Here is a 24,582-nt window from a genome sequence, read left to right as displayed (position 1 = left end):
GTGAGCAGCAGCAGGGAGGTGGTTCTCTCTTGTACTCAGGCTCTGGGGAGACAGACACCAGAATCCTGCATCTGGCTCTGGTGCCCACAGTTTAGAAGGAAGTTGTAAAACCGGAGGGTGCAGAAAAGGGCCACCACAGTGACTCGAGCTGGAGAAAACACCGGCTAGCAAGAGCGCACTCTGCTTAGCTTGTCACAAGGACGACTGAGGCCACTTGATCCCATTGCGGAGGTACCGTCATGGGGAGAAGGGGCTGCAGAACAAGCCACTCCAAGGCCAAGCGCTGTCCCAGGGCCACGCACGACTCAGCTGGGGCCAGCTCACAGCCCAGGCTGGACTCGACCACATTCATCAACATCCTAGTTCAGAGGGGAAGGGGCAGGGGCAGAGCTGGGGTCAACCAGGTGACAGTTACTCTCGCTTCTTCGTGGAACTCATGACTGCCTCACGCTCACACCGCTGCTCAGCACTTCACATCATCACTGCCTGTGGCCATGACTTCCACAGGCTCCTCCCAGCTGGGGAGAAGCAGTTTCCCCTCTCTAAGCCTTGGCACCCCTCTGCCACATGGCTGTCCGCGCCCCGAGTCAGTGCCTCAGCCCCACCTCCGACCCTGGGGAGGGGCACAACTTCCTGAGGTCTCCAGGCTTCTGGCAGACTAGAGTGTTTTGCTCAGGATTATAGCCTTAGCCCTGTCTCTCCCCACCCCACCCCACCCAGCCGCCGCTGCGCTTGCCCACTTTCCATGGGTCCTTCCCCTGGGTGGCAGTAGTGGCTGGAAATGCCTGTACCCCAGTTGGTGCCCGCTCTTTTCTGATACAGCCCGGCTGATCCAGGCCAGCGGTGCAGAACCACCTAGCACCGACCCCTCCCCTAACACGGCAAGGGCAGCTCCATCTCCTATGCAGAGCAGGGCGAGCGGAACGCTGCTTGGGGGCCCTACACCAAGCTCCCCACGCAGGACGGGCACAAAGCCAAGGGCACGCCCACCAGTGTACAGGTACATGCGGTGGGAGAAGGCTCCCGGGTCAACAGGCCCCAGCTATGGAGCTTGCAGTGGCATGGGGCAGCAAGGGGGAGCCATGGGACTGAACCCCAGGACTCTGATTCCTTGCCCCGTTCATCCTCCAGATACGGACAGGGTGGCAAACGCACGTCCCCACGGTGGGCAGCGCCTGCAGACAGCACCAGAAGGGTTAAACGGCCCTACCCCCACACTGGAGCTCTGGGGTCAGGACTGGGGAAGAGGAGAGCACCCAGCCCCCACCGCGTCTGGGAAAATGTGTTCAGAGCACAGGGAGGCTCCTGGGAGCTCGGGGGTGACACCCCAGAAGCCGTTCCAGCCTATCCCATGTTACTACTTTTGTCCCTTTTCACTTTACCGTGGCCGGGGGGGCACCACGGTCCCCTGTGCTGGCTGCAGCCTGCTGGGAGCCCGCACCTCCTTCCACCACGAGCACAGGACGCAGCCAGCCAGGCCAGGCTGCACCAGCTGCCCCAGGAACAGGTGTGGCTCTGCCATGCATGCCATGGAGAACAGCGCCCCCTGCTGGCACAACCCACACAGTGCCTGGGGCTCCTCCACACGCTCCCAGATGCAGGAGAGGACTGGGGGGCTACGGTGGGGGAAGCCAGCAGGGCCAGAGTGGGAAGGCGGAAGGTGGGTTCTTTAATGAGTTTTATTAAGAACAATCTGTAAATCCCCAGGCAGGTACAAATCCCTGAACAAATTCCCGTTGGGCGCCGCACCCACTGCAAACCCGGGGCTGCCCGGGGGAAGAGCTCTGCGGAGTTCCCCGCCCCACAGCCCGGGAGCAAGGCCCACCCACTGAACGCACAGGCTGGGCGCTCTCAGGGCCATAACAGGTCAGTTTGCATCCTCGCCCCCAGGCAGATCCTGGCCCCTCAGCCACACACAGCCCGGCACCTGCCCAGAGCAGCCAGCTGGTCTCTGTGATCAGCAGGGCAGGGCAGGGCAGCTCCCTGGTACCCAGCTGGCTTTGCACTCAGGGCTGTGGGAGACAGGTGAGGCAGAAAGCAGCCAGACTGGGCCAGAGCCGAAGAACAGAGCCGGCACTAGGGCAGAGAGCCCCAGGGGCATCGCTGCACATGAGCGAAAGGGGACCTGGGACCAGCCTGCCCGGTGCCGAGAGCACCACATGGCAGGGGAGCAAGGGGCTGGCCCAGGCCTGTGGGGCTCTGTATGGGGTGGCATAGGTTAGCCCCAAGGGCAGAGGGATGTTCCAAAAACAAAGGGACAATGTTAAAAGCCCAAGTGGAACCGGGGGCGGCTCTATGGACTGGGGCCACAGCCCAACCCTGACCCTGGGCCATGCTCCCCACCCAGCCAGCCCCCCACAAAGAGCTACAGAAGAACGGCCAGACTGGGTCGGGCCAATGGTCCATCTAGCCCAGTGTCCTGTCTGCCAACAGTGCTTCAGAGGGAGCAAACCCTCGCCGCACAGACAGGCCCTAGCAGGGCAGAGTCAGTGTAACAGACCCAGGGCTCAGCCAATCAGAAGGCAGGAAGGAGAGAGCATGGCTGAGGCAGGAACCTGCCCCGGGACAATTTTTGGTATGAAATAGCCATGGAAGAGCAGCCCGGGGGGTGGAGACTACAACTCCCAGCATGACAATGCCCTTCATCCCAACAGCATGGTTCCACTGCATGCTGGGAGTTGTAGTCCCCATAGGCCTCACTCCATAATAAGGCAAAGGGGTCTGCAGCCAGCTCCAGTGCCCCCATAGATGTGGGGCACAGTGCCCCCACTGGGCCACGGGCAGGGCCCTGAATTCCAGCCCTCCCTGCCAGGAGAGGCCCAGCGATTCCCTCCAGGCCAACCAACCCCAAGGCAGTCCCGGGGGGCGGGAGGGGGGGGGCGGGCCGCCCCACCCAGCTTGCATGGCTCCTTCCCAGGGAAGGGGAACCCACAGCACAGCCAGCCAGGGTCCCCATCCACACAGCAGCGAGTCCAGTCCTACCCCGGGGGGGTGATGCCCACTGGCTGGCGCTGGGCCACAGGTAGGCAACAGGCAGCAGCTGGAGGGGCCTTGGGAAGGCCCAGCATGGTAGCCATCCAGTCACTCTGTGCCCACGAGGCAGCATGGCCAGGGAGGAGCCAGCTGTCAGCCTGGGGACATCCGGCCTCCAGACCCCTGCAATGATGGGGCCAGGGCAGGGCCCTAGTGCTGAGCCAGCTTCTTGTCCAGCCCCTTGCTCTGGGGCAGGTGGCGGAAACGGCAGTCGGCCCCGTAGCTGCAGCCGGCGTTCCGCCAGAAATGGCACTCCAGGGTGGGGGGCACTCGCACTGGCTCCCTGTGGGCACACACAGAGGGTCCAGAGCCGGCATATGTCTCATCAGCCCATCCCCCATACATGCACAGCCCAGAGCTCCAGCCCCCCGTACAGGAGATCCTGGGCTGGGATGCCACTAGTGATGGCATCATGCCAAGGCAGTAACAGGCCATGGCTCCAAAGAAGCATCCCAAGAACCCCACTGGGGAAATAATCCAGGCTGGCACTGGAGCGGTGGGGCGGGTTCCTCCGAGCCTGAGCCAAGCAGGGCCAGGGCACCTGGAGGGGCACTGGGCAGACCCCTCCGCGGGGCACCAGCAGGGGCCCAACTCCTCAGGCCTTGGAACAGCCTCGCTTCGGCTGCTCAGCTCCATGACCCAGCAGTCCCAGAGCAGGGGGGCACTGCAGACAGCCAGGAGGGCCCCTACCCACTCATGCCCCACTGCAGGCTCCAGGATTCCCATTCCCAAGGGCAGCACCTACCTCCCCACAGGCCGCGGGCCGTTGCCAGGGCCAGCCCTACCAGGGGCCGGGGTTGCATGGTCAGGGTGCTTCAGCTGCAGCACAAACTTGGTTCCTTCCACTTCGGCCCCCTGGGGAGAAAGGGGCCGGTCAGCACAGGCCACCCCGTGGGGCGGAGCGCTCGCAGCGCTGCCAAGGAGCAGTGCACGGAGGGCACCACGGGACAGTAGGAGACACTCCAGCAAGGCAGGGCTCTAGGAGAACACGGAGGCCCTGGGCTGTGGGGCAGGAGGGCCCTGGGGGAGAGGCCGCAGGCAGGGCAGACAAACCCAGGCTGGTGTCACCAAGCAGGTGTTGCTGGCACAGGCCCTGTGCGGACGACCCGGCATGAGCGCAGGGCATGGAGGGTTGGCTCAAGCCGAGTGAGGAGGGTTGGCTCAAGCCGAGTGAGGAGAGGGCTCAGCTCACCCAGAGCTGGGCTCAGCACCAGGCACTGACTGGGGCAAGTCTCCAAGCAGAGTGTGTGCCGGGGGCAGGAGTGGGGGAATGACAGAACCCGAGTGGGGCCCTGTCTCCATGGGGGAGAGCCCCAGACAAGCCTTCGGGCGGGGCCCCCCAGCCAGAGAGAGGCAGGACAAGTGGGCCAGGAGAAGAGCGGCTCCCCCTGGGCACAGCAGGCCTGGCCCTAGGGGAGCTGAGCCCCTGCCATGACCAGTCCTGCCTGCTGCCCACCAGGCTGCATTGATGGCTGGCATCAGTGTGGGCTGCTGGCCCAGAGCAGCCTCTGCCAAGCCACGTGGGCCAGTACCCCCGACCCTCTCCCCAGGCCTGGCCTGACCTGCAGGGCTGCGTAGGCCGCCTCCGCAGCCTCCTTCTTGGTGTAGTTGATGAAGGCGCAGTACTTCTCCGGGAGCATCCGCACCGAGTGGATGGGCCCATACCTGCCGAGCAGAGCGGGCTCAGCCTTGCTGCCCCCGCCGGGACCAGCCCCAGGCTCTCCAGGCACAGGGCAGCCGACACGAGGGACTCTTGCGTCGGCAGCAGGGAGCTGGAGTCAGCGAGAGGGCCCTGGGTCGGCCGGGTTACTCCAGGGAGGGCAGGCTGACGCGGGCCTCAAGACAGGCACGGCTCCCCGGCCCCACGCTGCAGCCAGAGGGGAGAGGCTGTGGCCCAGAAGGCAGTACTCCTTTGACTGGGCAGCCCCCAGGCTGGCTCTGGGGCAGCCCCGGGCATGTGGTGCTTGCTAGCCAAGGCAACGTAGGGGAGCACCAGCGGGACTGGGGGGCAGGGCCTGGAGGGGCACCAGCTTAGGGGCAGGGCCAGGGGTCAAGGCAGCCCCAGCGGGGGAGGGATGGGCTGGCAGGAGACAGAAAGCAGCAGGGCAGGGTTTATGCCTGAGGGCCCAGGCTCCACCCCAGCCCCGCCCCACCGTGCCCTGCCCAGACAGCTTGGGGGCATGGGGGGGGGACGGGGGAGGAGAATCACTCACGCCTCAAAATAGCTGCGCAGCAACTTCTGGGTGATCCTGGGGGTGACGTTCCCGACCCACACAGCGTACCACTCCCTGCCAAAGGCACACAGCATGGGGTCACCCACCCGCCAGCCTCACCCCGGGCACCAGGAGCCAGCGGGCCGACGAGTGCCACCCCCCACCCCACCCCCCACTCCCCCTGCTGCACCCCCAGGCCCAGCACCTGTCCCTCCCCGCCTCCAGGCCCAACACCTGCGCCTCCACTACCCCCTCAGGCTCCCGCCCCACCCCCTGGATCCAGCATCTGCCCCCTCCCAACACCCCCAGGCCCACCTGGCTCTCTGCTCAGGGCCCTGTGCCTGCCCCACCCCCAGGCCTAGCAGGCTTTCTGCTTAGGGCCCGGATCCCTCCTCAAGCATAGCCAGAGATGCATCCAGGACACTAGCCTGTTTCCCCCCACAGCCCATTTCCCAGGCGCCCCATTACCTGGCCTGATGCACAGTGGCTACAGGGTGTCTGGTGCTAGCTGGGGTCTCCCTGCTGCTGGCCCGGAGCCCCTGCTGGGCTGGACCTTTCCCTCGGCTCCGCGAGCTAGTGATGGTCACAAACCCGCTCTCCCCATCCTCGTCCCCCTCGGCGTAACCACTGCTGCCCAGGGACCAGCTCCTGGCCTGCTCACCTGGGGGGACAGGCAGGGCTTAGCACACCCCCGCTCTGCAGGCACAGGGCCATTCGGCCAGAGGCAGGGACAAGCTGGAGGCTGCTCAGGAGCTGCCCAGAAGACTCGGCCCCCCCCGCGGGGACACTGCAGAGGGGCAAACTGATGGCTGGGGGACTGGCAGTTCAACCCCGAGCTGCCCCTCAAGCCCAACCCGCAGCCCCCTGCTCCCCCATCCCCACACCGCTCTGCCAGTGCCCCTCACTCCCGACTCGCAGCCCCTGCCCCTCAGTCCCAGCCTGCAGCCTTCCCGCTCCCAACTCTTACTGGTTCCCCGAGGAAGACTGGGCCCAAGCCAGGTCTCCGCAGGGAAGCGGAGCTCCACACCCAACGGTCCCCATGCCCCTGTGCCCTTACCAGGCCCCGCCGGCTGGGACTCTGTGGCTCCCAGCGACGGCTCCACCAGCAGGCTCCTCTCACTGCTAAAGCTGCTGAAGCCGTTCTCCTGTCAGGAGGGGAGCAGGTCAGCAGCCCAGCCCCACTCATCTTTCCCCAGCTAGCGAGCTAGGGCTCTGATTCTGCTGACCATCACCCTGGTATCTGGGCCCCTGCACATCAAATCAACCCAGGGTGGTCCCCGCAGGGAGAGGCCCCTGGCAAAGTTTCCCAGCCTTGCCAGACCACCGCAGGGGCTCTGAGCACATGCAGCCTAGACCAGGGAGGGGGCTGCAGGGCTGTCTGTCCCAGCCAGAGCCCCCAGCCTGGGAGGGGCGATCCTCCCAGAGATGAGCAGGGCCCCAGTGATGTCCCAGCACGCAGAGAACTCCCTACTGCCCAGCAGGCAGAGACTATTCCTGTCTCACGCTCTGTCCCCTGCAGGGGTGGCTCCCACGGGGCCCAAGCCAGCCAGCCCACCCCACCCCACAATCGCTCAGGCCGCGCTGTGCCCACGGCTGGAGGGCCTGTCCCCACCCCCGTGTAGACAGCAGGGACACTCACCAGGATGAGCTGCACCTGGCAGACTTCCAGCTGGGTGGCTGCGTCGGCATGGGAGCTGTCCAGCTGCAGCAGCTCCAGGAAGGTGCTTTTGGCCTCAGCGTAGCGCTGGGGAGAGCCAGGCAGTCACTCACTGCCACCCCCCACCAGGCCCAGCGCCTCCCTGCCCCACAGGGCCAGGCACCTGTCTCCTTCCCCTGAGCCTGGCACCTCCCACATCCCACCTGCACCTCAGGGGCCAGGGTAGGGGCCTCCTCCCCCACCTCACTTAGACCTGGCTCCCACTCCCATGAGCTGCTCGCTCAGAGGGCCCCCCATCTCCCTGACCAGCAGGGCCAGGCAGGGATTCAAGCCCTGGCGCCCACCCCCCACACCCAGGTACCTTCAGCCCCATGAGGGCCTTGCCCTTGCGGAAAAAGCCTTTGGGCCAGCCGGGCAGGAGGCTCAAGGCCACGTGGGCGTCACGCAGGGCCTTGTCGTACTGCTGCATCCTCTCATAGCAGTACGAACGGTTCCCGAAGAGCCTGCAGGGAGAGCGCGGTCAGCGAGCCTGGGCCAAGGCCAGCTGCCCGCTCCTGCCCCAGCCCCAAAGCGCCCACTGGCACTGGGCCGGTCAGCGAGCCTGGGCCAAACCCTGCTGCCTGCTCCTGCCCCAAAGCGCCCGGCAGCGCTGGGCCTGTGTGGGGCTGAGGCTCCAGCAGATCGTGCAGGCACAGAGGGAGTCGGGCTGGGGATACAGAGCCAGGGCTAGGAGGGGGCTGCACGGACTACCAGCCCGCCTCTGGCATGGAGAACCCCCCATACCTCCCAATGAGAGAAACACACTCCCCCCAGCCCTTCCCCAAAGAGCACACCCCCGAGAGAAACACTCCCCCAGCCCCACACCAGAGCATCCCCCCACCCTGAGAGAGAAACACTCTGCCCCCTCCCCAGTGAGCCCCCCCGCCCCGAGCCCTGCCCAGCGCTCCTACCTGTGCTCCCGAGGGTTGAGTTTGACAGCCTCAGTGAAGAAGAACACGGCCTCCTGGAAGCAGCTCCGCTTTGCCGCCTCGTTCCCATAGCCTGCAGGAAGGGAACAGGGTCACCAAGACAGGCACTGCATTACTGAACCCCATGCAGCCTAGGCAGGCCTCCAGGGCGGGGCTGGCTCGGGTGCCCGTGCCTGCCTGGCACCTACATGGAGATCGCTCACCATGGGACAAGCGGGATGCAGCGGGGAATGGGCCAGAGGGAGGGAAACGAGGCTGGGAAGGAAAGGGTTAATGCATCCCTGACACCAGGGCTCTAGGAAGGGCTGTGCCTGCTCAGGGCTGGGCTATCAGGGGCTGCGGGTCGGGACTGAGGGGCACCAGCGGACCTGGGGGAGAGCCCAGGGCTGGGATGGGGGGGCTGCGCATCAGGAGTGAGCAGGGCGGAGCCAGGTTGGCACAGGAAAGGCGTGGCCACTTGTCCGGCCCCACGGCCCCAGACCCCTTCTGCTGGGTGTGGGAAGGCCGGGCCTGTGGGGGGCGGGGGACACTGACCTGCTAGCACTGTGCTGGGATCCACTCCCCTCCCGTCCTGCCCAGGCCTCGGCACCTGCACAGGGAGCCAAGTAACATGGTGAGGGCTGGGCTGCCAGGGCAGCTGGGCTCACCCCCCGGGCCTGGCAGGAGGCGAGCGCTCAGCTGGGCAGCGCGTGTGGGGCAGCTCGGCTGAGTGGGGGGGCACTGGAGGGGGGAGAGGCTGCAGCACAGTGCATGGGGTACACCTGCGGTGCTGCCAGGCCAGCCTCCCCCAGGAGCCGAGGGGCAGGCTGGGAAGCCCGCTCGCCTGAGCCGCCTAGCAGACGGGCTGGTGCTGGGCACAGACCACGCGGGAATTCAGCCCCTGGCGAGAGCAGGGACAGTTACCCCGTCCCCGCAGCACACGCTGCCCCGGGCCGGAGTCACCCGTCCCAACACTGCCACAGAGCCGACATCGCTGATTGCCCGGCCTCGGCGCCAGGAGGCTGCTTTCTTCTGGCACAGGAAGGGCGCTGCGTGCATTACAGCTCCTCCTGGGGACGCCCCATCTCCCGTTCAGACTGCAGCGAGGGGGACCGGGTTACACCAATTCCCCCCTGCTGGCATTGCCCCCCACCGGCAGCATCATTCAAGGAACCACTCTAACCAGTCAGTCGGTCTCACTGAGCGGGGTCCGGGGCTCCCCACCCACCTGCCCCAAGGAGCTCTCTCAGGCCGAGCAGTGCTGACCACCTTGGGGTGCAGCAGTGGGAGGAGGCAGGGGCCCTTAGGAGACCTGTCTCTGCCCAGAGAACCTGGGCGGCACCAGGCACCTCCAGGACATTCTCAATGTCTCCAGCCCACGGCCGGAGAGCTGCCCTGGGGTCAGGACACACAGCAAAGAACTGCTATGCTCCCTACCGAGGGACAGACACAACTCAGGAGGACCCGCAAGGCTGGGGTACTGCAACGGCCGCCACCCAGCCTCACTGCTGCAGGGCCCCCCACGGTGCAGCCCCAGCAGAGCCTCTGGCATGCAGGGGAAAACCCGAAACCCCCACCACTGGAAGACACCTCCCCCTGCCCACACAGGCTGCCCGTCTTGCCGTGACCAGCGCAGGCAGCAGGGGTCAGGGACAGGGCTCTGAAGGGCAGCGTGGAGCACGCTCACACCCTGGCCTTTCCCCTTGGCCAGAAGGGGAAGGGGATATTTTCTGCCCAAGTTGAAGGCTTTGTGCCACATGCCCTGGCCCTGAGGGGTGGACTGGCCAAGGCTGGGGGCAACCCACCAAGCCCTTCCCCTCCTCTGGGCCTGTGACTCGCACAGGGCCCCCAGCTCTGAAAACCAGCAGTTCCCCAAGCCAGTCACGTGAATGGCAGGCAATTCCAACCTCCCACCCCAGGCAGCCCGCAGGGACCAGCCAGCCCAGCCCGGTTCTGCCTCCCAGTTACCGTCTCTGCAGCGAATGGCCTGCACCAGAGCGTGGGGGTGTCTGTGTGGGCTAGGTGGGGCCAGGCCCCCATGCCGCAGGACAGCTCTGGGGAAGCGCAGGGCTGTGGCAACAAGGTGCCTTTGGAAGTCCTTCAGCTGTCACTTTCCAGCACATTTCTGCCCCATGCCCAGACACCATGCAAAGACATCAGCGACTCCAGTCCTGCCCACCCCCACCCAGCCCAGCCCGTCCCCTAGGGCACAGTTTAGCCTCCCTGTGAGATCAGCCGGGATGCAATCCACACAACGGCCCAGCCCTTCCCGCCTCACCCAGCCCGCGCCCAAAGCTCCCGTGCTGGGATTCTTGGCTGGCACCTAGGCACTGAGCCCGTCATCACAGTACCCGGGCTGCTCTGGCACAGCTCTGCTATCCAATTCCCCACACGCCCACCGGCTGGGGCTGTCCCTCTGCGCACGCACAGCACCGAGGCAGGGTGCAAATCCTTCCACTCTGATTGCCTGACAGGAATTTGCACATTCGATCGTTCTCAGACAGGCCCGGGCCCCCTGCCCCGAGGGGGCGCCATGCGCCAGAACTAGGCACCTTCCAGAGAGACACGCAGACGGACCCACTTCCTTCAGCCGCCCCAGCGCTGCCAAGGAGAACGGGTGCAGCTGGAACTGGCCCCACCTCTCCCCATGGGGGGCTCCGCTTCCCCAGCCGCCGCCACTCCACTAGGAGCCAAGCCCAGCAGGTCGCAGGACGAGAGGCCTGAGTGCGCTGGCTGGGGTGGGGACCCACCTTCTCCTAGCGCCAACCGAACAAGCAACTGAGCAGCTTCCTGCTCACGCAGGGCCTCTGGGCTGGCTGGGAGAGACGCTGCACCGTTAGCCTGCTCTTCGCTTTAGCCAGGCTCCCCTGAGCCTTGGGTCTGCAGGCAGGTATGGCTTGCTTGCACAGCAGCTTGCCATGGGGCTGCCCCACACCTTCCCCCATTCACTCTGCAACCTGACACCCCATGCTGGGCCCATGTCTGTCGCCGCTCACCGCACACTTTGGCTGCTCCCAGCAGCAGCCCCGGCACACTCCAGCCTGGCCTTGACCTGGACACCGGCCCCGGGAGGCAGCATGGGCTGTTGGGGCCCAGATGTCCTAGGCCAGGGTCACATCGCAGATCACTTGCCACTTTTCCCCGCTGGCTCCCCTGCAGTGCTCACGGCTGGGTCGTGGGGCAGAGCCTGCCCTGCCTCTGCCCCGTCACGCGAAGGGCAGGTGACCTAGCAGGGGGCTGACCAGCTCCGCCTGCACTTGCCCCTGATTTTCCTCCTCCTCCTCTTAGCCCCACATCCCACCGACTCCTCCACCAGCCCCTCCACGCTCCCCACTTGCAGTCAGCACATAACAGAGGGGACCAGAGTCTCCCCCACAGACAGGGCTCCCGAGAAGCCACGTCCTTCCCCAGAGAGACACTCCCCTTCCCTGGGAGCAGGCAGGGGGATGTGCCCTGGGGCAGAACCCCTCCATTCACTCTGCCTTGGGTGAGCAGCACATTGCAGGGACAGCCTGGCTCTGGCTGAGCAGGTGGCCATGAGGAGGGTCCTGTGCCATGGTCCTGTGCCCCCGGCGAGCCCCGGCCCCTCTGCCGCGCAGAGCCCAGACACTCCAGCAGCGGTCCAGGCTGATCTGGTGCACAGGTGCTCTGAGACACACTGAAAGGCACTGGGGACATGGAGGGTGATCGCGGAGTGTCCTGGAGCAGGAGCAGGATGCTAGAGCCAATGGAAAGCACCCCTCCCAGGAGGGACCCAGAGCTGTCTTGTCCCTGCACTGCTGTGAGCCGAGGCCTCAGGGCCAAAAGCCCTGCCTGCTAATAGAGAACAGGCCCTGTCACGACACAGCCTAGATCAGTCCCAGGCTGGCTCCACTCCTCCCTCACCAGCTGGCCTCAGCTCACTCCAGGGAAGGTTGGCTACCTCAGAACCTTCCCTGAAGAGTCACGAGACCGTTCTCAAGGGCTATGGGTGTGGCAGACAAACACGAGAGCTCAACTCCGGTGCCAGCCAGGCCTCACAGAACTGCTGATCACCTGGCCCATCTGCTGGTTCCACTCACTGGAGCCCAGCGAGGCTCCGAGCACTTCCCAAAGCCCTTCAGCGGCGGGGAGTGAATCTGCAGCCCCTGCCCCAGTGGTGGGAAATCCCCTCCAGGCTGGTCCTATGGGGCTCAGCAGCTGAGAGTCAGCCCGGAAGAGTCTGTGTTAGGCCAGGACCACGGGGGAGCACGTCACCAAGGGGGGGTGGAGCCAGAGGAGCGTGGCCAGGCACAAGAGGGTGGGCAGCCTGCAGAGTCCAGAGCCAGGCCCGTCACAGCTCACTGTTGGGAGGGCGGCTCAGCCGGGTGCTCAGAGGACAAGTGCCCCCACTCCAAGAGGACACAGACGCTGGCACTAATCAGACCCACTGGGGCAGCCAGGGATCTCCCTCCTCCGCCCCATGGCTGAGACACGTTCACCCAACCCAGCCCACTCAGAGGGAGGTGTCTGCCCAGAAACCCAATGCTCACCTCCTGCTGGGGCTTCCTGTCCGGCTCCTTGTGCTCAGCTCTGGGCACCTTCTCCTTCCTGGGCGTCAGCGGCTTCACACCCACCTTACGCTGAGCTTTGGAGACAAAGGTGCTGCTCAAGTCCAGCTCATCCTGGGGGAGAGGGACACGGGTGTCAGGCTGGATGAGCAGGGACATCAATACAACAGTATGCCACGTCACGCCCTACGGGTTGCACGACCAGAAGACACCTGGCCCCAGAGGCAGCGGGTGCCTTGGTCCCTGACCCCCAGCCGTCACCGAGCCAGCTGACCCGGACTTTCACAGCCCAGCCATTCTGTCTAGGCAGGCCGGGTGAGCACCGGGCCCTGCACAAAAGCAGGACAGGGCCACAGCCCAGCACACCCAAGCCTCACCTCCGTCTCCTCCTCGGTGCTCATGTCTGCACTCCTGTCCTGGGCCCTGGCTCCCTCCCCTCTCCTAGGAGCTGGGGCCTCGCTGGGATCTCTCCGGGAGGAGCTAGAGTCCAGGGTCCCCCTCCGCAATGATGTCATGGCGCCTTCCTCCTCCGCGTCACCATTCAGACAAGGTTCATTCTGCAAGGAGAGCACCAGCCCGTGAGATCAGAGCTCTGCCGGCAGCTTCCCCAGGATGGCAAGGCTCTGCCACCTGGCACCCGCCCGCCAGACTCCCCTGGGAGGGGAGGGGAGAGCCCAGCCCAGCCCAGCACTCACAGGTTACAGCCCCTCCTCTTCTCGGACACACAGGAACCAAGAGTACTGCACCTCAGAAACGTGGCTCTGAGCCCCGCTCCCAAGCCCAGGGATGACAGGGCAGGCTGCCCGGAGAGCAAGGCGTATCCCAGCTGTGACGAAGTGGGACTGTTCTTAATGTTTCCTCTGAATAGTGTGGGTGTACCTCAGTTTCCCTTGTGCAGTTCTTAAGTCTCTAGGGGGTAGGATAAGGATGTATGATTGTTGCAGAGCCCTGGAGGGCAGGGGTGTGCAGGGGTCTGGACACAAACAATCGTTGACACCCTGTTTCCTGGCAACTGATGGCCTGGGCCCTTCCCCCTTGCAAGGTGAGAGCTAAAGGGTTAGAGAACAAAGGAATCAGGTGACCTCCTGGCCCAAAGGGACAAAGCCCAGAGGAGGGGGGGCTGGAGGGAGTTTCAGTTTTTGGGTCTGGCTGGGACATGGAGTGAAGTGCAGACGGGGTTGTCTGGCTCACTGCCCCCCAAAATGGACCCGGCTGAGGGGTCCTGTTCTCCGCACCTACAAGCTCTGTGTTAGACCATGTTCCTGTCGTCTAATAAACCTTCTGTTTTACTGGCTGGCTGAGAGTCACGTCTGTCTGCGGACTTGGGGGGCAGGACCCTCTGGCTTCCCCAGGACCCCGCCTGGGCGGACTCGCTGTGGGAAGCGTACAGAGGGGCAGAGGAAGCTGAATGCTCCGAGGTCAGACCCAGGAAGGGGGAAGCCGGGTGAGCTGTGTGTCCTGCAGACAGGCTGCTCCCAGAAAGGAGACTTCCCCAGAGTCCTGACTGGCTATGTAGGGAGCAATTTCAGAGCATCGCCCGGGGACTCCGTGACACCCAGCCACTTACCGACTTCATCTCGGGCCTGGGCTTCAATTCTTGTTCTAGTTTTTCTTGCCTCTTCCGATCTTTCTGCCTCTGGAAGCCACAGAGAAACGAGTGAGCTCCAGAGAGCTGAAGCTTTCCCCAGCCAGGGGCTCTGACCCCGATCCCTCCCAGGGAAGGCTGCACTTCCGAGTCACTGCTGACACATTTGGTAGAGCAGAGTCAGCTCACCCTCCTGGGGCTGGGGGCCACCCAGCACCACACACCCCCAAGGGACCTCCAGGGCAGGTTCTGTGGGGAGCAGGGCAGCCAGCCAGGCTCCTCTGGCAAGGGGAACGGAACTGAGACAGGTTGTCCTGCAGAGCCTAGACGCAGGGCAGGCTGAACTCCTGGCTTGCAGCCTGGAGCTAGGGGCCTGGGCAAGAGAGGACCTCAGGGAAGAGAAGGCACCAGTAGAGCCTGGCCAGCACTGCCTGTTCCACACTAACCAGAGATTCCCACCAATGCGTGTGATTGCTGCATGAGCCAAGAGACATCCCTTATCCCAAGCTCAGTGATAGCCCCAGACTCCATTCAATCTACCCGACACACCACCCCTCTTCTATGGGACTGCTTTACACTAGTCTACTCTAGGAGTATAAGAAGGGGACTGAACTCGACACAGCCCCCTTCCCACAGACAGAGATGGAGCTGAAGAGCTCAAAACACAGGGCAACTGGGTAGCAGAGAAAACAGAAGTTTGCCCTCCAGAGGATCCATCAGGCTGTGCAGCACAGCTGGTTGGCTGGACAGGGAACAAGGGGAAGGTCTCCCCACAGCTGGAATCCCTGCACCCGGATCTGTCACGAGCCAGGATGGGAGACCCCGGATTTGAGTGCCAGCAGAGGACCCTTGGCTCGTTGGCATGACAGAGGCAGAGTTTGCTATCCATCCATTTTACCAACAGACCTGGTATGGACCCCAAACAAACCCATCTCCTGGCCACAGGCTCCCTGCCCTGCTTGGGGGTGGGAGAATGGCATTTGCGCTGTTGGGGGGGAGGCAAGCGCCGTCACCAGTGTGGCATGCTGGCGAGATGCACACCCCATCCCCTGGGGTCACCGGCCAGGCTGAGAATGGAGAGGAGGAAGCAGGCATGCCAGGTGGCTGGGACAGCAGCAGGAGTGGAGAGCACAGCTCCGGGCACTCACCTTCTTCTTAAGTCTTTTCTTCTCTGCTTTCCTTTTAACTCGCTCTTCCTCAGCTACCAGCTCCTTGGCGTTCTTCTCCGCTTCCTGGGAAGAGAACCACGCCAGCTGGGCACAGCCCCCACCCAGCAGCCAGCCCTTCCCAACTGGGAGCAGGGGCACACCACTGGAACTGAGAGTCCCTATCCCCCAGGAGATCACAGGTAATGATCAGCTAGGGGTGGCAGCTGTGAGAAGGACCCCTTCCCCCACAGGAAATCACACTGCAGTGAGAACAGAACCAAGGTCTAGAGCAAGGAGCCATGGTAGACAGGCAGCTAAACATGTGCTCCTGGTAGTGCCATGCTGGCTGTAAGTGGGGAGCGTGGCCCGTAGATGGGCAGGCAGAGGGGTGGCGAGCAGGAGCCAGGAGGTGGTAACATGTCTGTCTGCAGCTTTAGTGCGACCCTCGCTGGGACAGCAGGCCCATGGCTGTAGTCTACGCTTTCAAAGGGATGGTGACAAACTGGAATCGGATCAGAAAAGAGCTACAAGGATGCTCTGAGGGCTGACCTTCGGGAGAGGCTGAAGCAGCTCAGTCTAGTCAGCTTATCCAAGAAAGAGTTCTGAGGGGACTACGAGCACCTCCTCCACAGGGAGGAGATTTCTGAGAACCCAGGGTGTGAGTACCAAGGGCAGGATGAGAGCCAATGAGCCAATGGGATGCGGCGCACTCTGTGTCTTTCTGAGAGAGGCTCTAGCTCAGTCAAACATCTGGGGCTGGATGCAGGAATCCCTGGGTGGTTCTCGGGGCTGGATGGTCCAATGCTCCCTTCTGGCCTTAACAGCTAGGAAGCTTTCCCTGGGGCAGGTTCTCTCACCCCCGCTACTGCAGGGGCTTCTGCACCTTGCTCTGCAGCAGCTGGAGATGGGCTCCGTGGAGCCCTGGGCTGATCCGGGATGGGGATCCCGGTCTGCACCCTGGCGAAGTCCGAGGCCAGCTTGCTCTGTTCCTAGAGAAGCAGTACTACATCCATGCTCAGCAGCGGGGCTGGTCAAAGGTGGCGCTGACAATCCCCACCCCTTCCCCCAGGTTCTGTCCACTCTGATCTGCAGCCAGGACACCACCAGAAGGTTCTCCCGCGGAGGACTGGCAGAGATCCAGGAGGCACCACAGTGGACAAAGCCCTTAGGAAATACATGGAGGGCCCCATCCAGCCCTGGCCACAGTGGGGCTTCCAGGGGACTGTGACAGGGTGCCGGGCACAAACTGCTGAGCTAGCCCTCCGTCACACCAGCTCCCATTACGGGAGATAAATTGGAGCTGGCTAGAGAAGCCTCTGCATGATTGGCAAAGGGGAAACAGCTGCCAGCTTGATTAGCCTGGGGGTACATAAAAGCCTCAGAGGAAGGAAGCCAATGGGGGGAAGCCAGAAAGTGGGAGCTCTTCTCTCTTGGATGCAAAGGCTGGGAAGTCCTTCAGACTGAAGCCCCCAAGCTGTATATGGTGAGAAGGTGGTGGGGTTTCACGCTGTAAATAAACTGCACCCGTGATTGCTGAGCCAGAAGGTCTCTGAGTGGTTTTTGGAGCAGAGCAGGGGCAGGAGCAAAGGGGGCCCTGTACGCCCTGTTACACGGACCCACTGGGGAGGATGACCCTGGGGCTCGGCTCACCTCTGCGGTCACCTGCTGCCTCTGGGGCAATTTCAGGTCCAGCAGTTGATAGTCCATCGACTTCTGGGGCGGGGGAGCTGGTGAGGTGTCCTTGCACAGGAAGGATTTCCTGAAGCCACAGAAGGTGCCAGGGAGTGAGTCCTCGTCAGTCTTTGCATCGCACTCCTTGTTGAAATCGTCCCACTTCTCCTCATCCTCGTAATACTCCCCATCATTGTCGTAATAATAGCAGAGCTCTTCGTCCGAGTCTGCACAGGGAGAGCACATCAGGCGCTCAGCCCCATGCAGCCATGGCTTGGGCTTCCCATCCCCTGTGCTGTACCTCCCCCCGTCAGGTCCCAGCTATGCTCCAGAGACAGTCCCCAGTGCATGACTCCACCAGCCCATATCTCCTGGGAGTGGAGCTCTCGATGCGCCCCCTCACTCCAAACCCCTTAGTCCCCAGCTCTCCCCAAACCTCGAGTGATCAGGGAAGGAGCAGCCCCATCCCAAAACCCCAAAATAAACCAACTCACCCCAAACCCCTCCCCCACTGAGGAAGGAGCCTGAGATTCCATAGACCCCAAGGCCTTCCCTACTGCTGTCAATCTGCCACGGGAGGTGCCCAGACTCTGTGGTGATGGGCAGGGGGTGGGCTTGTCAGGACAGGGCCAGAGGGGATGGGAGATTCCTGGCAGTTCAGAATCCCAGCCTGGGAGAGGTTCTCATTCTGGGGAAGCATCGTTCACAAGTCCCGCAGGGGACCTCGACACTGCAAAGAAAAACCTGCAAGGCCACATCACAGAGCCCAGGTCAAAGGAGTCAGGCTCACAAGGCTAAAAATAGCAATGCAGAACTTCCCACTCCGGCTGGAGCCTGGGCTCTGAATCCCGGCAAGGGGCTCGGATCCCAGCCTCCAGCCCAAGCAGGAACATCTACATTGCTGTTTTAAGCCCTGTAGTGCAAGCCCAAGTCAATTGAGCTGGGCTCTGAGACTTGGTGGTGTGGGTTTTTCTCTGGAGCGTAGACGTACTCCTAGAATGTGGATGAATTTCCTTCCCCGCAGGGTTTTAGCAGGGACAGGATGATCTGCTGACAGGCTCTTGTCCCATACATGCCTCCAGGCCATAGCTCTGGTCCTCTGTCTACCTCTCGTCTTGTCCTTCAACTGTGAGGTCACTGGGGCTGTGTGCATACAGCGCCTAGCGCAACGAAGTCCTGGGCCACAACTGGGGCTGCTCGGCTCTGCCACGATATAGGTAATGTCACAATGCACATGGCTGGGGCACTGACTAACAGGTGTTTGGATGGGTATTCTTTACCCAGCCCCACTCAGACTCTAGCCACGAACTGGGAGGGGAAAGAGCACCCAGCTGAGTCCTCTGCCTGCAGCTACAATAGGCCCCCTTGTGGCAGCTTCATCAGAGGCAAAGGACTTCTCAGCCCATGGAGTCTGAACCCCACCCTCCACCACAAACCTGCTTCTCCCAGGGCAGGGCGAGGCACTTGGCAGAAGGCAGGGTGCATCGTTCGGAGAGAGCTTCTGGGCCAGGGCTGTGGGACTGGCCCCTCTCGGCAGCACTGGCTTGTCCCCGCGGGGTTCCCAAGCACTTTGCCAAGAACATAACATAAGAGCGGCCATGCTGGGTGAGACCAAAGGTCCCTTTAGCCCAGTATCCTGTCTTCCGACAGTGGCCAGTACCAGGTGCCCCAGAGGGAATGAACAGAACAGGGAATCATCAAGTGATCCATCCCCTGTCGCCCATTCCCAGCTGCTGGCAAACAGAAGCTCAGGCCATCATCCTGGCTAATAGCCACTGATGGGCCTATCCTCCCTTAACTTATCTAGTTCTTTTTGGAGCCCTGTTATAGTCTTGGCCTTCACAACATCCTCTGGCAAGGAGTTCCACAGGCTGACTGTGTGTTGTGTGAAGCAATCAGACAGGGCTCATGGAAGCAGGGGTGAAAACGAGTGAGGAGGGGGGAGCCTGCCCGCAGCAGGGATACGCCAGGGCGCGAAGCCCTGGGCGCGAAGCCCTGGGCACAGCAGTGCCTCATACAAGCACCAGGAGCAGGTGCACTGTTAGCAGCCCACGGGTGGAGTCAGGAGGGGCCAGGGATGGCTCTGCCTGAGGAGACCGGCTGATTCCACAGGAACATGAGACATGCTGCTTCCAAGAGCTTCTGACCCCACAAGGTCCACCCACAAAAGCCCCTGGCCTCCCCGACTCTCCCCTTCCCCACCCCCTCGTACCTGCTATCTCCTCAGCTTTACACTTCATGGCACTGTTGGGGGGGCCGTACAGGTTCTCCATCATCAGCTTCTCCATGAAGTTGTTGAGATCCTAGGAGATGGAACCACAGCTAGCGACTCAGGGTCTCCAGCAGCCCCGCTGGGGTTCCTCAGTGCCTCCCCCAGCTCACTGCTGCGCCCACCCGTTACACAACTTGAAGCTCTGGTCAAATCAGACAGAAGAAGCAGGAATGAGCTTCTCCCAGAGCCCTGGCCCAGGGTCCCCCTCCCCGCCTGCAAACCAGGCAGCCAGCCCAAGAGACTCAGCCATGTCTAGTTGCCAGGGGTCTGGCTGGGAAGGTGGGAGCCCCATGATCCCCTTGAGGGATGCACCCCACACACTCCCTTGAAGGCAGAGGGACAGCAGACACATACCTCTTCCTTGTGGTGCTGTAAGCTGGGGTCACAGCCGTAGCTGGTGAGCAGGCTGAGGGGTAAGTGCCCCGGCGGGAAGGGCCCTGCAAGACAGCAGCTGTGAGCAAGCAGCCAAGCGGGCCAGGACCGAAAGTGAACGTGCAGAGGGTCAGGAAGGCCAGGGAACAGACCAACCCACCTCCTGCTGACGCATGGCCCCAGCACCCCCCCCCCGCCGCCTCCCAAGAGATCTCCCAAGGGGACACCCCCGCATCAGGCCCAGCGTATCTCCTCACCGCTCGCTCACTCCAGGGAGCACCCCAGGTAGGCCAACCCCCCAGCCGGCGCCGGGGGCAACATCACTTCCTCCCCCCAACACAGGGTGGGGGCTCCCCCCAAACGCCCTGAGCAGAACAGCCTGGGGCTCGGGAGTTACTTTCTTCCTGCATGTCCCCAGACTTCCCCACCTCCCCAAGCCCCCACTGCACCCAAACCCTCAGACACCCCCCACCTCCCCCTCGCAGTGAAACCCTCAGACCCCCTTCACCACCCCAACCCCCCTACACCCAGCCCTTCAGACACCCCCCACCTCCCCAAGCCCCCACTGTACCCGAACCCTCAGACACCCCCCACCCCCCCACACACCCAGCCCTTCAGACCCCCCACTGTCCAAACCCCCCCTCACCGCCCCAACCCCCCCCACACCCAGCCCTTCAGATCCCCCTCACCGCCCCAACCCCCCCCCACACCCCAGCCCTTCAGACACCCCCCACCTCCCCAAGCCCCCACTGTACCCGAACCCTCAGACACCCCCCCACCCCCCCACACACCCAGCCCTTCAGACCCCCCCACTGTCCAAACCCCCCTCACCGCCCCAACCCCCCCCCACACCCAGCCCTTCAGATCCCCCCTCACCGCCCCAACCCTCCCCACACCCAGCCCTTCAGACCCCCCCTCACCGCCCCAACCCCCCCCCACACCCAGCCCTTCAGACACCCCCCACCTCCCCAAGCCCCCACTGTACCCGAACCCTCAGACACCCCCACCCCCCCACACACCCAGCCCTTCAGACCCCCCCACTGTCCAAACCCCCCCTCACCGCCCCAACCCCCCCCACACCCAGCCCTTCAGACACCCCCTCACCGCCCCAACCCCCCCCACACCCAGCCCTTCAGACACCCCCCTCACCGCCCCAACCCCCCCCCCACACCCAGCCCTTCAGATCCCCCCTCACCGCCCCAACCCTCCCCACACCCAGCCCTTCAGACACCCCCCACCTCCCCAAGCCCCCACTGTACCCGAACCCTCAGACACCCCCCACCCCCCCCACACACCCAGCCCTTCAGACCCCCCCACTGTCCAAACCCCCCCTCACCGCCCCAACCCCCCCCCACACCCAGCCCTTCAGATCCCCCCTCACCGCCCCCAACCCTCCCCACACCCAGCCCTTCAGACCCCCCTCACCGCCCCAACCCCCCCCCACACCAGCCCTTCAGACACCCCCACCTCCCCAAGCCCCCACTGTACCCGAACCCTCAGACACCCCCCACCCCCCACACACCCCAGCCCTTCAGACCCCCCCACTGTCCAAACCCCCCCTCACCGCCCCAACCCCCCCCCACACCCAGCCCTTCAGACACCCCCTCACCGCCCCAACCCCCCCCACACCCAGCCCTTCAGACACCCCCCTCACCGCCCCAAACCCCCCCCCACACCCAGCCCTTCAGATCCCCCTCACCGCCCCAACCCTCCCCACACCCAGCCCTTCAGACACCCCCCACCTCCCAAGCCCCCACTGTACCCGAACCCTCAGACACCCCCACCCCCCCACACACCCAGCCCTTCAGACCCCCCCACTGTCAAACCCCCCCCGCACCGCCCCAACTCCCCTCGCACTCAAACCCTCCGACCCCCCCACACTCAGCCCTTCAGATCCCCCCTCACCGCCCCAACCCCCCCACCCCCAGCCCTTCAGACCCCCCCTCACCGCCCCAACCCCCCCCACACCCAGCCCTTCAGATCCCCCCTCACCGCCCCAACCCCCCCCCACACCAGCCCTTCAGATCCCCCCTCACCGCCCCAACCCCCCATCCCCAGCTCTTCAGATCCCCCCACCGCCCCAACCCCCCCACCCCCAGCCCTTCAGATCCCCCCCACCGCCCCAACCCCCCCACCCCCAGCCCTTCAGACCCCCCTCACCGCCCCAACCCCCCCCACACCCAGCCCTTCAGACCCCCCCTCACCGCCCCAACCCCCCCCACCTCCAGCCCCTCAGACCCCCCCTCACCGCCCCAACCCCCCCACCCCCAGCCCTTCAGACCCCCCCTCACCGCCCCAACCCCCCCCCACACCCAGCCCTTCAGATCCCCCCTCACCGCCCCAACCCCCCCCACACCCAGCCCTTCAGACCCCCCCTCACGCCCCAACCCCCCCACCTCCAGCCCCTCAGACCCCCCCTCACCGCCCCAACCCCCCCCACCTCCAGCCCCTCAGACCCCCCCCTCACCGCCCCAACCCCCCACACCCAGCCCCTCAGACCCCCCCTCACCGCCCCAACCCCCCCCACCTCCAGCCCTTCAGATCCCCCTCACCGCCCCAACCCCCCCCCACACAGCCACCCTTCAGACTCCCCCTCACCGCCCCAACCCCCCCCACACCCAGCCCCTCAGACCCCCCCTCACCGCCCCAACCCCCCCCACACACCCAGCCCTTCAGACCCCCCCTCACCGCCCCAACCCCCCCCCCACACCCAGCCCTTCAGACCCCCCCTCACCGCCCCAACCCCCCTCATCCCCAGCCCCTCAGACCCCCCCTCACCGCCCCCAACCCCCCCACCCCCAGCCCTTCAGACCCCCCCTCACCGCCCCAACCCCCCCACACCCAGCCCTTCAGACCCCCCTCACCGCCCCAACCCCCCCCCACACCCAGCCCCTCAGACCCCCCCTCACGCCCCCAACCCCCCCCCACACCCAGCCCCTCAGACCCCCCCTCACCGCCCCAACCCCCCCCACCTCCAGCCCCTCAGACCCCCCCTCACCGCCCCAACCCCCCCCACACCCAGCCCTTCAGACCCCCCCCCACCGCCCCAACCCCCCCAACCCCAGCCCTTCAGACCCCCCCCTCACCGCCCCAAGCCCCCCCCAGCCCTTCAGACCCCCCCTCACCGCCCCAACCCCCCCCACACCCAGCCCCTCAGACCCCCCCCTCACCGCCCCAACCCCCCCCCCCCCCCAGCCCTTCAGACCCCCCCTCACCGCCCCAACCCCCCCCCACACCCAGCCCTTCAGACCCCCCCTCACCGCCCCAACCCCCCTCATCCCCAGCCCCTCAGACCCCCCCCTCACCGCCCCAACCCCCCCACCCCCAGCCCTTCAGACCCCCCCTCACCGCCCCAACCCCCCCCACACCCAGCCCTTCAGACCCCCCTCACCGCCCCAACCCCCCCCCACACCCAGCCCCTCAGACCCCCCCTCACCGCCCCAACCCCCCCACACCCAGCCCCTCAGACCCCCCCTCACCGCCCCAACCCCCCCCACACCCAGCCCCTCAGACCCCCCCCTCACCGCCCCAACCCCCCCCCAGCCCTTCAGACCCCCCCTCACCGCCCCAACCCCCCCCACACCCAGCCCCTCAGACCCCCCCTCACCGCCCCAACCCCCCCCCACACCCAGCCCCTCAGACCCCCCCTCACCGCCCCAACCCCCCCCACACCCAGCCCCTCAGACCCCCCCTCACCGCCCCAACCCCCCCCCACACCCAGCCCCTCAGACCCCCCCTCACCGCCCCAACCCCCCCCCACACCCAGCCCCTCAGACCCCCCTCACCGCCCCAACCCCCCCCACACCCAGCCCTTCAGACTCCCCTCACTCACCCCGCTCCGGCCCCCGGGGGCTCCCGCCTCCCCGAGTCCCGCGTTCGGCATCAGCCCAGGGAGGGGCGGCCTCCCTCCCTCACCAGAAACATCCCCCTCAGCCCACCCCACAATCCTCTGCGCCGTGCGGAACCGGACACAGTCACAGGAGTCCACCCCGCCGTCTGCTGACGCCATCTTTGCTAGGGGCGGGGAGGGCCGGAGAGCCCCGAGCCCGCCATCTTTGCTAGGGGCGGGGAGGGCCGGAGAGCCCCGAGCCCGCCATCTTTGCTAGGGGCGGGGAGGGCCGGAGAGCCCCGAGCCCGCCATCTTTGTTAGGGGCGGGGAGGGCCGGAGAGCCCCGAGGCCGCCATCTTTGCTAGGGGCGGGGAGGGCCGGAGAGCCCCGAGCCCGCCATCTTTGCTAGGGGCGGGGAGGGCCGGAGAGCCCCGAGGCCGCCATCTTTGCTAGGGGCGGGGAGGGCCGGAGAGCCCCGAGCCCGCCATCTTTGCTAGGGGCGGGGAGGGCCGGAGAGCCCCGAGCCCGCCATCTTTGCTAGGGGCGGGGAGGGCCGGAGAGCCCCGAGCCCGCCATCTTTGCTAGGGCGGGGAGGGCCCGCGGGCCCCGAGCCCGCCATCTTTGCTGAGGGCGGCGCGGCGCGTTGCCAGGGCTCCGGGCAGGGACACGGGGAGCGGCCAGGCGGGGTCAGCCCTGGCGTGACCCGCCCCGGCCCGGCGCTGGCAAACCGGGGCCTGGCCCGTGGGGCCCAGTGGCCTCCTGTCCCCCCGCCCGGAACGGCCTCTGATCCCCTGAGCGGGGGCCTGCTGAACCCGGGGCTGGGAGTTCAATCCTTGCGGGCCCAGCCAGGGAGCGGGGCAGAAACTGGGGTCTGGCCCTGCTTTGAGCAGGGGGGTCGGGTCCAGCCCTGATACTCTGCGGCCCTCCGTGAACTTACCTCGCTCTGTTGTTAACCCAGTTGTGCTTTCAGCCGCCGCGGCGTCCCCAGGCAAGGAGTTCCCCGGGTCGACTGCGCGCCGAGGGAAGGAACCCTTCCTCCGGCTTGTTTGAAACCCGCTGCCCATTCATTGCATTGGGTGGCCCCTGGTTCTTGGGTTACGAGAAGGGTAAATAACTCGTCCTTCTTTCCTTTCTCCCGCCCCCGTCAGGATTTTATAGGCCTCCCTCATATCTCCCCTGCGTCGTCTCTCTTCCGTCGTTTTCATCTCTCCTCATATAGACGCTGTTTCAGACCCACAATCGCTTGCCCTCTGTGCTTTCCTCCCAGTCCAGTACTTTGTTTCACGTGGCATGACACCAAGCAGCACACACTATTCGAGGTGTGGG

General features: G+C 64.9%; 1 protein-coding gene across 5 annotated transcripts; it reads right to left on the bottom strand.

Moving 5' to 3' along the window:
- Positions 1 to 1,663: 1,663 nt before the first annotated feature.
- TTC31 (tetratricopeptide repeat domain 31) lies at positions 1,664 to 24,335 on the bottom strand. Of its 5 annotated transcripts, none has more exons than XM_078852645.1 (18): positions 24,194 to 24,335; positions 19,410 to 19,492; positions 18,996 to 19,086; positions 16,763 to 17,010; positions 15,113 to 15,196; positions 13,947 to 14,015; positions 12,757 to 12,936; positions 12,362 to 12,493; positions 8,406 to 8,460; positions 7,854 to 7,944; positions 7,265 to 7,406; positions 6,886 to 6,990; positions 6,304 to 6,391; positions 5,715 to 5,907; positions 5,247 to 5,321; positions 4,596 to 4,698; positions 3,779 to 3,888; positions 1,664 to 3,316 (listed from the first exon to the last, which is right to left on the bottom strand). In XM_078852645.1, the coding sequence occupies exons 1-18, from the start codon at positions 24,318 to 24,320 to the stop codon at positions 3,184 to 3,186; spliced, it is 2,109 nt and encodes a 702-aa protein (XP_078708771.1). In that variant the 5' UTR covers positions 24,321 to 24,335; the 3' UTR covers positions 1,664 to 3,183. The 5 variants fall into 5 exon arrangements, 3 of the variants coding, with proteins under 3 accessions (XP_078708771.1, XP_073199240.2, XP_073199241.1); XM_073343139.2 differs by lacking the exon at positions 24,194 to 24,335 and adding an exon at positions 23,260 to 23,403; XM_073343140.1 differs by lacking the exon at positions 24,194 to 24,335 and adding an exon at positions 19,685 to 19,805.
- Between the last annotated feature and the right edge of the window lie 247 nt (positions 24,336 to 24,582).

The sequence above is a fragment of the Lepidochelys kempii genome, chromosome 4, assembly GCF_965140285.1.
Source record: "Lepidochelys kempii isolate rLepKem1 chromosome 4, rLepKem1.hap1, whole genome shotgun sequence".
NCBI classification, from domain to species: Eukaryota; Metazoa; Chordata; order Testudines; family Cheloniidae; genus Lepidochelys; species Lepidochelys kempii.
The sequence above is the reverse complement of the archived record's forward strand: the minus strand, read 5'-3'. Positions and strand labels throughout refer to the sequence as shown.

Coding starts and splice junctions, on each gene's coding strand:
- TTC31 (XM_078852645.1), bottom strand. CDS start 24,320: ATGGGCAGCGGGTTTCAAACAAGCCGGAGGAAGGGTTCCTTCCCTCGG. Junction 15,197..16,762: donor GGCAGCAGGTGACCGCAGAG/GTGAGCCGAGCC, acceptor TTCTCTTCCCAG/GAAGCGGAGAAGAACGCCAA. Junction 8,461..12,361: donor ACAGGAAGCCCCAGCAGGAG/GTGAGCATTGGG, acceptor CTCCCTGTGCAG/GTGCCGAGGCCTGGGCAGGA.